Source organism: Cephus cinctus, unplaced genomic scaffold (genome assembly GCF_000341935.2).
Source record: "Cephus cinctus unplaced genomic scaffold, Ccin1 Ccin1_scaffold0270, whole genome shotgun sequence".
In the NCBI taxonomy this organism is placed as follows: domain Eukaryota; kingdom Metazoa; phylum Arthropoda; class Insecta; order Hymenoptera; family Cephidae; genus Cephus; species Cephus cinctus.
Window position 1 is genome coordinate 37774 of NW_014332980.1, and position 14526 is coordinate 52299.

The 14526-nt window shown below is 37.2% G+C and overlaps 1 protein-coding gene across 1 annotated transcript in view; it reads right to left on the minus strand.

The window, feature by feature from the left end:
• LOC107266008 (lysine-specific histone demethylase 1A) overlaps positions 1–14526 on the minus strand; it is a gene marked incomplete at its 5' end in the record, with an annotated part of 86525 nt that overhangs the window by 1303 nt on the left and 70696 nt on the right. Inside the window, 3 exons of the mRNA XM_025083254.1 lie at positions 1849–2059; positions 2323–2535; positions 2672–2964. Of these exons, the coding sequence (XP_024939022.1) occupies positions 1849–2059; positions 2323–2535; positions 2672–2964 (717 nt within the window). The remainder of the gene's footprint in view (positions 1–1848; positions 2060–2322; positions 2536–2671; positions 2965–14526) is intronic.

Sequence of the window (14526 nt, forward strand, 5' to 3'; positions counted from 1 at the left end):
TCATCACTATCCATTATCAGAGCAGTCAGACCAGTCAAAGCATCACTGCTACCCTTCCATCCCCTATCCCACTATACCTGCCGATCTCACCCATTCAGACAGTAGTCTCCCTCCTAGAAACTTAGACACAAGACATTCAAACTGCAAAAGAGAGAGCATAACGAGATCGGCTGTCGGCTGTTTAACAGACGGAAATAATGTGACAAGAATAAAGACGATTCTTTGAACTTCTCAATCTTTTCTTTTCTCCGTGTGCTGCTATTCTATCGTTCATTTTATATCTCTGGGCAATAGCTGATACACATCTAGTGTCTTTGTAAGAGCGAAAGAGAAATTTTATTCGATCCATGACAATTCATATAGAAATCATTTTTGAAAACAGAAGGGTGTAAAGACAAGGATGCTCAAAAGGTATATTTTATTACTGCAAAAGAGAAAAACCTATAACGTTTAAGATAACTGAATTTATGTTGGAATTAAGTCCTAATTGAGGTGTATAGAAACAATGTCTTAGCGTGAGAACGCAGGAAATCGCAAATCCCTAATACAAGTCCAAAGCAACGTCTCTGCGAATAACATGGTCCAATTTACTAAAACTGAAATTTACTTTAGATTGGTGCCCATTAAAACAATCGGCGCGCAATATATTTGAACCTGCGAGCTCCGACTTATTATTACATTGCTAGACTCAAAGCTAGAAATAAGAAGATGAATTGACTGAATCATTCATTTATACTCGATGACCTTTATCTCCTGAGGTTAATTCAAGGGGTGTATAGAATACGTTTTTAAGTAATGTATTAATTAAAATAAATAATAGAATTAAAGAAAATTACTACTATTTGTAATCTAATTATAGCTTAGATCTTAATTTTGGTGAAAGTACCCTATGTACCTTCTCTTGCAGAAAAAAGTTTCGTATGCAAATTTTGAAAACAAGAGCCTCGAGCAAGGAAATGCGATCTGGAAGAGAATTTACAGAGTTGAGAGAGGCCATGTATGTGAATAAGTTAAAATGCGTTTCAATTATGCTTGCTGTATGCAGTAAAGATCTAGTTCAATAAACATCTAGAATGTGCAGCTGTAATGACAATAAGCACAACACATATGGTAAATGGTAAATATGTTCAAATATACATATAACATAGCTGCACATTGTTACGGTCTAGATAGTTAGTTTTCTTTTTGAATTTTAATTTGAATCATTACATAGCAGCCTTATATGTTTGCACACTTTATACTTCAGAAAAGATGTGCTTTTATTATAATTGTCCGAAATAAATTTCAACATTACCGAAATAACAGTTCCTGAATTGTATTACGAACGCCATATGAAAAACTATACCATTTAAGAAATCGACTTAACGCCTTAAGCATGCTAAATAAGGGAATGCCTCTAAATGAAACAATGCCGTCAGAAATATAAAAAATATATACCATGATTTATTCAACCAAATTTCTAGGCATCTTACTCTAACGGACCAGTCTTGTTCCACTTTCCACTACATATGTATAAGTACAGAAATAAAATTTGAATCTTGTGTTCATTGTATCCGAATAAATCGAAAAATATCCATCTATCCCATTTATCTTTCCATTAACAATAACGATTATCGATTTATTTATGTCTAGCATGTTCCACCAGGAACTTTATCTATGCTATAACGTAGTTCTTGGTTCATAAAGTACGTAGGTGATGTGGTAAATTTAAGTATCAATTATTTAATTAATACAGTAAAAAAATTGCACCAATAAGAAACAGAGAGCAACTGATATTACCAAATGTATATGTTTATAAAGAATAGAGTAAATTGCAAATAGAAATTATTAATATACTAATATTAATACCTGCAAAGAATAGTCGGGGTTGCGGTGGTGGTGCACCTGGGGGTTGATTTGGTGGAGGTGGTGGTGTTACCGGAGCCGCTAAAAGGTCGTAATCACTTCCGGAACTGCCAACCGCTACGAAACTGTAAGAACCTCGGGCCCAGGGATCAGCTCGCCATCTGCTTACAACACTCTCCCGTGGCTGTGGTACTACTTGATTTCCGAAAATGCCCTAAAAATATTATAATTATTTAATGAATGTTTTTTCATTATATTCACTCTCTCGTTTAATAAAAAAACATGATAAATTAAATAATTTATTACAAATAAGATAAAAGGAAAGATAATAATAAAAATAATTCCTACTTTGAACAAGTACCAACTACACCGAATAAGTAACAAAATGCTATTTTCCTACGCTGAATTGATATGCACATAAAATATAATTCCTGTTATATGGCGACAAACACACATTGTAATCTTATAGATGCTTACCTTTAGAACTGCAATGCACCTTCCTACTATGACATCATCGCTGACATTTTCCATAACACAGGCAGCTTCTCCTGCTACCAGAGCCAAAAGTACCGGTGCTTTGTATAAATTCCAAAACAAGAAGAGTTCTCCGCGGGAAGCAGTGGTACTGCCAACATGACCGAACAAATTCGCAGTTGGATCCCAAAATATACGTTCGAAGCAAAGCACAACCTGAAAATATAATTGAACTAAAATATTAGTACCCTCTTCATTTCGAATAGATTTTCATAGAATTCAATGGAAAAACTTATTCCATGTATAGTTAATTATTTTTCCCATAAAAAAATATAAAAGTGTATAAACTGACCTTATTCAAGTTTCCAAAACCGAGTCTCTGAATAGCCTGGGCCTTCCAATCAGGAAGTGGCGGATTGAACGCAACCGCCGATGGTGGTGCGGATGCCTTTAACACTCCCAAAGGAAGAGTTACAAGTACAGCATCAGCTTTGTAGACAGTATGAGCTGTATGTGGACTTCTCGAGGGCGCTGCCCAAACTTCAACGCCATTAGCACCATATCTTATCGCCCTGGCAGCCGTATTTAAACGAATATCAAGACCTTCAGATAGTGCTACGGGAACACATGAGTATCCATTGCGTACTGTAAACAAAAACATAAAACCATTTCGGAAAATAGTTTCACCACGAGAAGGAATAAATAAAAAAATGGGATGATCTCAAGTTATCTCTAAAAATACTGTTAAAAATTTCACGATACGAGGTCAAAGTTCAAAATCACTCGTGAATTCTCTGTATACGCAGGCATAATGTTTAACTTGGATACAACACGTCAGAAAAATGATTTCACGAGAAGATGGCCAAAGTTCACCATAGCGTATGGTGATATTGATGAAAGACGGTTATGGGACGATGGTATAGAGTACTTAAAGCATAGTCCGTGGTAAGGTATGAGTTTGAGGGTTGAGGTTTAAGGTTTGAGGTTCGAGACCCAAAGAGTCATAGCTGCCACGGGGCAAACGCCCACGAGGACTTCCACGGCCAAAAGGGGATGATTTACGGCTAGCGTACATTTCGAATATTTGAATTACAATCGCCCTATGCATCATTATATATTCCCATGCGAGAAATATTCCTCAATGTGAAATACTGGAGCCTTTTATGGTCGGTGGGCATAAAACAATTTTTATGCGTTCAAATACCTAGCTACATAAATTGCTGGAGTCCGTACTGCTGCTGCTACTCTTACTGAAGATGTGAGGGGTTCGACGACATTGCCGGTAAATATTGTGAAGGAACAAGGAAACAAATATTTTCATATCACAGAAGCATTAAAATGAATATTATCAAACAACTCTCAAAGCTCATCGTGCGAATAGCTGATCAATTAAAATGTTAGATCAGTTGTGCCAGTATTCCGGAAGAACAAACATCAGTATTTAAGAACACCCCGAAAAATGGGGAGCATCAGTATCAGAGCTTCCTTAAGGTCATTCTACAATGCAATATAATAAGAAATAAACAATAAGAAATAAGCATTAAGATCTTCAATTGATATTTACCTAATTCCATTGGATCCTCCAATCGAGAAGGAGAAAATCGTTTTTAAAACCGAGCGTTTAGTAAGTCTCTACGATTTTGGCGACGTCTTGGACATAGCAACGATACGGAAGCGGTTGCTAGGGTCGCTAAGGATTTCACGGAGCACGAAACGACATTGTCAAATGTCATTATCTGTCACCTATCATTACCAACTCTATAGACGAGGTCATTATCAATATCGTTAGAGAAATGAAATTTCTTTACGATAAAAGTCATCTTGACTTTAAAAATGAAGTAATGATTTACTTATCTGTATGAATAAACGCATACACATTTTTTTTAATATTTATATATTGACAGATCATGACAGGTGACAGGTAATGACATTTGACAATGACGTTTCGTGCTCCGTGAAATCCCTAGCGACCCTAGCAACCGCTCCGTATCGTTGCTATGTATTTTTAACGTAAGCCGTTATAAATTACGGAACGGGGCATGCTCGATGTTACTCATCACGTTTCGTGCTCCGTGAAGTTCTTAAAGACCCTAGCAACCGCTTCTGTATCATTGCTATGTCCAAGACGTCACAAAAATCGTAGAGACTTAGTACACGCTCGGTTTTAAAAACGATTTTCTCCTTCTTGATTGGAGGACCCAATGGAATTAGGTAAATATCTATTGAAGATCTTATTGCTTATTCCTTATTATATTGCATTGTAGAATGGCCTTTAGCCCTGATGACCTAGACTGGAACGTTTGCGAAATATCGGCAATAAGGTGAAACTAGACGCGACAACCATCCGGAAGCCATGAATTTTACTAAATTAAGGTATTCCTGAGAGGAAAAAGATTCTCTTTTATACTTTTTTAAAAGAATTCGCGCTACTCTTATCCCCTTATTATTGGGCATTGTTTGAATCTCTTTTAATCAAACTCCCAATATTAGATTTTATACTATCTCATTTTCGTCCTAGTATGGATGAGAAATAAGAACGTAAGGGCGACAGAGTACCGGAGAAGGAAATTGACTACAATACAGGGGTCGGTGCAATAAAAATGTAATATGCCTGTATATAAAATAACGGATACTGCAGGCTGCTTTAGGCGTGGTCCGTGATAAAATTAACACTAACCGTACTAAGACTGGTCAAATGACCAGTTTGATATTATTTTTAAAAAATTCTCCATATAATGTTGTAGCTTTTTCTCCTGGACTTCATGAATTTTTCTATAAAACACAAATAATTAATTTTTCAATATTCAACTTAATTTCTCCTTTCATTTTCCCTCATTTATATTATATCCTTATCTACCACATGACCGGTCATTTGGTATGAACATCTATATAAACTGTCGGTACGTTTAGTGTTAAAAGATCAGGGCAAACAGGTTTGCCTTGAGGTACGACTGTTTGAACCATGTGGTTATATATTATATATTTACCGTTGCAGACATACATTAATTTCGCTGATGGGAAATTGAAAGCATTCGACATTTGTAAATATTTGTCCCGTCTATATGCTCATGATGTTTTCTATTTTCAATCAGATTGGTTAAGCAATTCACCCAGGCATTTGTATATACTCAGACATTAGGCTTTTGTATATTTATGTATAGGCCGTTTTGAAACCGAAAGTGCTCCCAATGTCCTGTGTTATCTACAACCGGAACCTAATTTCTCATGTAAATTATAAATCGATCGGTTCGGTGTGTCATCAAGAATTTCATATATAGCCTTTTGTTATTAATTTGTAAGCTATTTGCGATATGCGGCGTTTTGAATCAGAAAGGGCTGGACACTTGCAAAAGTTGCTATTTAATTTACGTTCGGAACTTGATATTCACTATTTTTAGCCCAATTGATAGTCATTTGTTTGGGATTTTTGTAACAAAATTTAGCGTTCACGTACACCCCTTTTTCTGGATGGCGAATGCATAACATTCTCTTTCACATGTTCCATGAGTTCATGCCTAAAAACACGAAATTGCGAAAAGCATTATCATTAATTAGGAGTACAATAATATTTCGTTTGGAATTCTTTCTGTCAATCCTTAAATACTTGGTAAGAAAAAATACGTAAAACACAACAATGTCCATTGTACACTCAAAATTTCTGATGTGAATAAGACTAAATAATTAGCAGATGTTGATGAATAATTTAAATAACTCAAATATACATATACCCCGAGTCAAAAAAAGATCCTGTTTCGATTACTTCGCGTTCTTCTCGATAGTAAGAGAGTAGAATTTATAAGTTTTATTTCAGTCCTGAATACGCAGAAATAACAAGTTTACATCCGGGACAAAAGAACGAGATCAAACTCATGAGTGGATCTAGAGCAGTATGAGTAGAACGAAATCAGACCCACAAGGACGGAAATAGTACTTATTATTTTGACTCGAGCTCGTGCTGATCTTGGTCTGGCCGTCTCATCAATAGATACTACTTTAATCCTAATAAGTATGATCTTATGATTTTGGCCCGTCGTAGGCTTATTTTTTGCATAATCTGGGTTAAAATTAAACTTATAAATCGTGTTCTTGTACTGCCGAGAACAAGAAAAAGAGATTCAAACCAGGAATGATTATTTTACTCAGGATGCATTTGTCCCTGCTTATTATTTGAATCTAGCCTCACTTTTAAAATTCATATCCAGAACTAAGTTGTAATTACTCATAAATTGTCAGTGAACGTACGGTTATGGGCCCATCAATTGAATACGGTTCAATTACTTGGTAAATGATCCTATATCAAAGATACGTCTGACATCACTCCAATTAAAAGTACCCCCCAAGTATAGGGTTTCAAATTCCCTCGATATCTATCATCCATTCAAAGTGCTCCATTTCTTAATCCATTCTATCGGTGCGAGGTGACGAGTTCCAAGAATCTGCTCACAATTTAAAAACGTCCACTCGAATATCTTTCAAAGAGCAATCATTGATCATAGGACGACGTAACGTGACTTTAAAAACTACTAGAGAGTCAGATAGTAAAAGAGTCCAAACATCATGACGTATAGATCTTCTTGTTGGTGAAGCTCATGAGATTTTCTATACTCTCACACTTGCCACGTACACGAAACCTACCGTTAGGTATATTTATGTAGTGGATCCCCTCGAGGTTCCTTTACGTGATTTTGATAAAAATCTAAAGTGTCCGCATCGAGCATGGTGTCTCTGATTCACAGCTGCGCGGTCTCTTCTGATATAAGGCGCTCTAATGGCTTCCTATTCCGGCCTAATAATCATTTATTATTTAAATGGAATGGACATACAGTGTGTGAACAGTGCATCAATCACCTCACGTCCATCAAGCTTTCATCTGATATGGTCCAGCCAGTATCTAGTGAATTGATGCTCGCGTATATTATATACTTTGCCATGGTATTTTCCCTCTATTTCAATAGAAGAGAACAGTGAAAAGTTAGTGTGAGAGTAACTGAGTTAAAACTTCGTAAAAGGAAATAAAAAATGACCACGTATCTACATTAACGCAGTTTACTCCGTCTATGTAAAATTTGAAGTGCAAACTGGTGTTAACATAGTTCTGAAATTACTAAAATTGGTAAAATACACGATATAGAGGAAATTATAACAATTATTTGGCAGAAGTCTGAACAGATGGTGTGATATCATGTTGGGGTGAGGATACTATCAAATCCCATAGCATTGGGCATCCTCTAATCACGATACAAAACGCTCAAGGGTTAATTATGTTGATAGCTATTGCCGGCTACCGAGCAAGGCCCCGTGGCTGGATCCCATTTCGTTAATTTAAATTTATGTGTACAATCTGTTGGCGGTGATGGTACCAAACGGCGACGGTGTAGTATTGGTAAATGGTGAGGAGTCGTAAGGATAGTTACGAGTCTTTTTTGTAAAAGAGAGAGGGAGGGAAAGATCGTAATTTAAATTGGTATTGGTATTGCACAAGTACCAGCTGCATTTGTATTGGAATCGTTAGAATTCACAGTTGGTAATGAAGGTTTGACGGTTTTGAAATCCCTTTGGATCCCTTTGTGAGGAGAGAAACAGAGAGACTCCAGGGGAAGAGGGGGAGAGGAGGGAAGAGAGAGACCGGAAGCTTGTGAGAAAGTGAAAGGGGACAATGGGGGAGATATAAAAAATGGAGAGATGGCAAGGAAGACCAGATAGGACAAGCCAAGTTCCTCTGTATTCCTTTTCCGCGCATTCCTCCGTCCATCGTGCAACATCCCTCGCGCACAGGGTCCTCTTTCAAGACGACCCACCAACGCCCTCGTCTTCTGTTTGATCTTGGCTGGCAGTATATTTTGATGCTGAGTCGAACAATTTGTATGCCGCGGTGGTTTTCAATTTACATTTAAATTGGTTGCTTATGGCGCTCTGTCGCTCGGCGGGAGTCGAACTCGGGGCCTTCGCGTTAGTGAACAGTCAAATACTGAAACGTTCAAGTGGCAGAACTCTTACGTGTGGCTCAACATAGTTCAACGAACTTAATGTTTTTGTCAACTGTTCATGTTCACCGAGCATGCCTTCTTCTCCCGTGAATGCACAAGTCTCTAAGTTTCATCAACGGCACCTTGTGTACATAGCCAGCGGACTATCTGACTACCTGACTACCTGGCTACCTGGCTACGTGGCTACCTGCATACGTCCCTAGTCAAATGATCGAATAGGTCAGCTACCTGTTTAATGTTATAAGGGAAAAGAGATTTTAAGGAGATCGAGAAACACAATCACGGAAGGGTAAGCAAGCTAGTCGGGTAATAATGTGATAGAATTAATGCTGACAGTGATACAGCTACTTCACAACAGGTCGTGACCTTTTGGGTCGACACGTACTAGGAGAACATGATAGTGGTGCAGTTGATAGTCAAAGGACCACATTCGACACGCCCATTCCATGATTTTATGGTTATTAAAGTTTAAAGCTATTGCAAGGGCAAACATCATTAAATTGGAATTAAAATAGAGGATCGACTTCGGTCCGGTGTAGACTAAAGAATTCTCTTTAAGTAGCCGCTGCCTCTTAATGTTCCACCATTCAACGCTTTTATTATTTTAATAAAGCGAAAATTACCCGGTTCCTCCCGCCTCGTTTCTTCGGAAGCTCTCTGTCGTCCGCTTCCCTTTCATTTGTTCCAATTTCTCTCTTTTATTCTTTCCTCATTTGTATCTCATCCACGTCGCGCTTCGTGAGAATGCTTTTCATTAGGACGACGCAGCGCATCGGACCGTACGAAATTATTTTCGCAAGGTGTAAGTACGGTGTAATCGTATGGTTACGTTGGCACTATCATGTATAATGAACGCTCAGACTTTATGCTCCGTTAATGTAACGCTACCGTAAATACCTATCTGTAGCAATGTACCTTGCTCGGCAGACTTGTACAAAGTAATAGCCGTTTAATTTAATCTACAGCCATTTAGCATAATGACAATTATTATCGTGCCGTCGAGTAGCTGCAATGCGTAGGTCGCGCAGGAAATATGCAAGGTTTTGTTCAGAACAATTCACGACCTTGTAACTTGTCTAAGATCACCAGAACGCCGAAGACCTTACCTGTGCAGTATGAACAAAATTCACTGGAGTTTCCACACGGTGAATCGCACAGATCACATAGGAGGCCACTCCCGTTCGCAATACCAGCCCATTTGTTTTTACGTTCTCATTATGGTCGGTAAAGTGACTCCATTTTATACTGTTGCCCAGAGAGCACGCTCACAATCGGATAGATTTATAGAACGCAAGAGCGAGGGTGAAACCACGATATCCGTCGTACGTGCCATCATAAAGTTATATGGGGTGTTGTACCGCCTCGTGAATAATAACAATAACAGTTACAGACCGACATGCCGAAGTGAAAGGCATTAGACTCTTCGTCTCTATATTATGCGGCTATTTACAACGACCTATACATAATCGAAGTACCAAAAACAACCCCTAACCACACGAGAGTGCCTCTCGGCAACTGGTGGTTAATCTAACATACGATAAATGCCTTGCGAGTGTCATGCAATCGTATCTTTTTAAATCTGGCAAAGCCGAATGAGCTCAAATGATAACTTTATAAGTACGTATGATTATTTACTGAATGATATCTCTAGAAAATCATTTTTTCCCGTCTCGGTAGATAAGGTTCAGTATCCTTTTCATATCGACGATGGCAATAAGTACTGTTTCGTTCTTGACGAGTCTGATTTTGTCCTTTTCACCCGGAACTAGACCGGGTGAAATGTGTATCGGCGTAGGCCTATTTCTTGCGTATTCCGGACTGTGTTTTGTGACTGTAAATTTTCAACTAGCGATAATATGTAATCTATTAATATCGGTGCAGGAACGAAATCACTCTGATGATTACTTCATGATTTCTAAGTCTATGGGTATCCTTGATATTTTTATGGCTGTAGTACAAGAAGAACATTCCATGTACCGTTACAGAGGTGATAAGTGTATTTATCAAAGTATTCACCGTGCAATCGAGTATTTCTTGGGAAGTAGCAGTCGTATCAACGAGTCAGGATGACTACGGGCTACGAAGTATTCGAGCACGAAGGACCGGTAGGCGAACAGCAATTACAATAATTGAGAAGGACAAAGAAAAAAGGAAGAAAGAGGTAGGTGAAAAGAGCGGATAAGATGGCACCGGTAGAAAGATGGAAGGAAGAAAAGTAAGAAGGGTGGAGTATGGCAGGACGCCGAAGAGGATGGCGAAAGGCCAGAAATATATTTGAATACGAGTTGGCAAGTAAATCGTAGCCTGCAAACGAGCAGCGGCCAGCAACACAAGAAACGCATTTGCAGTGGCGAAGAAGAACGGCCGAGTGAATGAGTAAGCAAGCGAGAGAGCGAATCAGTGTGCGAGAGAAAGATAGGGCACTAGGGAATACGACAAGCTAAAAAAAGATAGGGATACTTGCATGGGCCTAAAGGGGAAGGAGGTCGAGGGGATTTCTCGTAAGGTGCGTGCTATAAAGGATACAGTGCTATAAGAGCCACGTTTGAAGGCCTCAACTGGCCCACGATGGTAGACTCTCGCTATGGCAAAAGGGGCCCTCCCTATCAACCGAGCTATCTCGCACCGCTGTTCTCATAATATATAGGCCGTATCTCAGGCCCGCAAATTGCCTTTTTAAACACAACAAGACAGGCATACCCCTCTTTCAATTTACGCCAGGCCCTCTTTCGTGTATGTTCGTTCCGTTTCCATCCCCTCACTTCTTTTTCTCTTTTGCCAAATCCTTCTCTTGACTTTACTCTCGTACTCGTTTCTTTTCTACGTGCAGTTTCTAAATGGCCATAAAAATAGAGCATCTTGTTTTCTATTCTTAATATGCTATACCATTGTACTAACGTAACTAGGTTATACGCGGATGCTTATTAGTTATTAGAATAATCATCAACGTTTTACGTAAAGACATTTTATTGTAGCATAGAGTGTCATATATCCGTGTCTTGTGGATTGCACAACACTTTGCAAATTTATTTGCCTTGTTGCTGGTGACACTTTCTGCATATTATTTGCACCCTGGAAACCTTATTACTGTATTAATAATAAATTTTCTATTATTTTTTATGAAATTATTATTTGTAGTCAACATCTTGTATCAGGTCATTAAGAAGAGTCCTCTCGTTACTGATCATATGATGTTATTGCACGCACAGAAGCCTCTGAGACTAGTATTAAGAAAATCGATATGCGCGCAGTAGGTAGATTCGTGACATAGAAAGCTTTCATTTTATTCTCTGGCTTATTGCGAAAGTTTCAGCAATATTTAGTTGGCCAATGGGAGTTGTTTAAAAGTAATCTAAACTGGTTATCCAGCACATTGGGACAATATGTCGCCCCAGCGTCAAGGACCCGAAAGTTACTACCAGGTGATCCTGTCTTTACGAAATATTCAGAGTGGCAATGCGTCTGGAAATGGAGTATAAAAGTACGAATCTGAAAATACCGAGGGAGAATAGAGATACGCTCGTTACGTGCATTATTTCGGAGAAACGGCCAGATGTTTTCATTTGCTTTGCGTCCCCATGCTGCGAAGACGTCTTTATAATGAAGTGGTACGAGTAGCCGTGAACTTTTCCTTTCCCTATCGTTCCGCATTAATTACGCGCCTTGCACAATTCCTTTACCCCAATTGGAACTACATGAAAAGACTAAAGTTTTTAATACGAATAATATAGAAACATTGCATTTTGCAAAATTTAGACCAAAAGCTAAACGTAATAAAATTCAGTAATATGCAAAATGTCTTCAAGTATCAGATTTCCAATACTGTAACAAACAAAATTATATTCTTATCGTAATTTTTCAATTATGCTACAATTTTTCTGTTAAAATCATTCATTTAGTTTTCATCCTTCTTTTTCCTCTCGTTTCCTGTCGACGAACCAACATCACGACTTGGCAGTTTAGACGATCACCAGCACGCGCACTACGATTTACGTATTATCTTCGAAGGAATAATTTTCTCCATAATTTGTACTTCCTTCGCACAATTTTTTATTCCATCTTCTCGTCCTTATTTTGCTGCAGCCCCTATATCTATCAACCTACCTACCTACTTATCGCTTGTTTTATACACCGTTTCATACACTCGATAAAACTTATTATTCATATAATTCGTACAAACCGATCATTGAATAGATACAAATAGGAGATAGCGCAATGCCTGTTATCGCTTTGTGGGACACGCCTTGCTGGGAATCATCTCTTGTTCTATACTAGCTGACTCTAGATTATAGTCTATGTCGAGACTCAGTTTAAATACTGACTCCATCATTAACAGAGAATATAACTATTTTGTTATTTCAGCATTTTTAATGTAATTCCATATATGTGTATAATTTTATGGAAATTATTACCATGTGCTACAGATATAAAATAAAGGCACGTTTATTAAAAATTGTTACCACTGTATGAACATTTACTTTGTTCAATCTATTATACGCGATTGAAAATATGTTGAATGAGGTATTCTTGCAATTTTTAATATTTCTCACAACCGTTCACTATCGTCCAATCACCGCTTAAATAGAACATATCAAACCTTATGTAACATTGACTTTAAAATAGGTAAGTTTATACGTGTTGTTTTAATAATTCTAATTAGAAAAATATGTTTTAAGATAAATATGGTTGGTAAATTTTGTTTTTATCTCCAATCATTATGCATGTTATTATTTTGTTTTTCGGGGGCCATCTTCATACGGATTATAAGGTAAAAGAGTCCCTCGAAATGTAACATTGGCCTAACTATACTTTATGTACCGTCTTATTTTATTTCATTAATTGTTTCAAAGTTTTCTACGGTTTGGGAAAAGACATTCATTTGAAACATACTTCATTTTCTATAACCAATACCACTATGGAGATATAATGAATTCACAATAACTACATGAAGGATGGCAATAAGAAACACAGTGTACCTATATGCTTTCAATTACTTATGCATATTACATACAGATGAATAAATGTTACTTCACTCTGCTTCTGTGCCTTAATAGCATTTCGTTTATTACCGTTAACCCGGTTACAGCAAATGGTACTTGCCATCGAGTATACTATTCGCATGTAAGAAGATTTTAGAAGAGGCGCAATTGAATGAACCTCGTTAATAGAGATGGTATTTCTCCATAGGTGATCATAACTAGTCAATGACTGGTGTTAGTCCTGGGTAAATCAGCCTTATCCGGAGGATATTGTAACGTCTTCCATATCGGAAAAGAGTAATATATTATAAAAAATAGAATTTACATCTTTCGAATTAGGTAAGTGTAGAACATAAAGATATTATATCTTTTTTATACCTCATACGTAGATACATTTTTAAGATATACTTAAAAAGTTTTACAAATGGCAATGAATGCCCGCAGATTTATTCATTGTTATATGCACATTATGAAATCTAATTTTGGCCAGTAAAAAACATATGACATATGAGAAATATCTACCTCAAAATGTGAAGAAAATTCAATATAGCGAACGTGGATTAACTAATTTTTAACTAATTTCAATTTCATTTTTTCTTATGTCAGTAAATCTAATTCAACTTTATATAAGTACAGTAAGTATCCTAATTTGAAGGAAAATGCGAGCAAATATCGAAGGTTGATCAATTGTACTGCAATACATACTTTATAGGTATGAACACATTTAACGATTTTGAAGATTAGTCGACTGAGCAATCAAAACATTGCAACTATCAAATCTTTGGTTTATTTAGCTATCCTGTTGAGAATAGACTTCTTAATTTCCATTACCTGCAGTATTATTCGATTGTACAATTTTTTCTCATTCACATGCTCTTAATTGTTATTGCCTGTATAAAATAAAAACTGCTAGCCGGAGACACCTAATACATTTATCCTTCTAAGCCCTCCTGGTAAGTGTGGTGGTATTACTTTATTAAGGGGGAAAGTATAACATGCGATCCGTAGTGGCAATTCTTATTCTACATGTATAATTGCCTTAAACATCCAATGCATACAATTCATATGACAAACAGTCTCGAATTACTAAAGAATAATTTGTAAATTCACAATATTTTGGAATGATTCACGAAGCTGAAAATATATCAAGTCGAATTTCTTAATGATTCACATGTTGTTTTTGTAAGCGTATCTACTAGATGACCGCATTTATTTTGATGATGCTAGTGCTCCAGCTAATC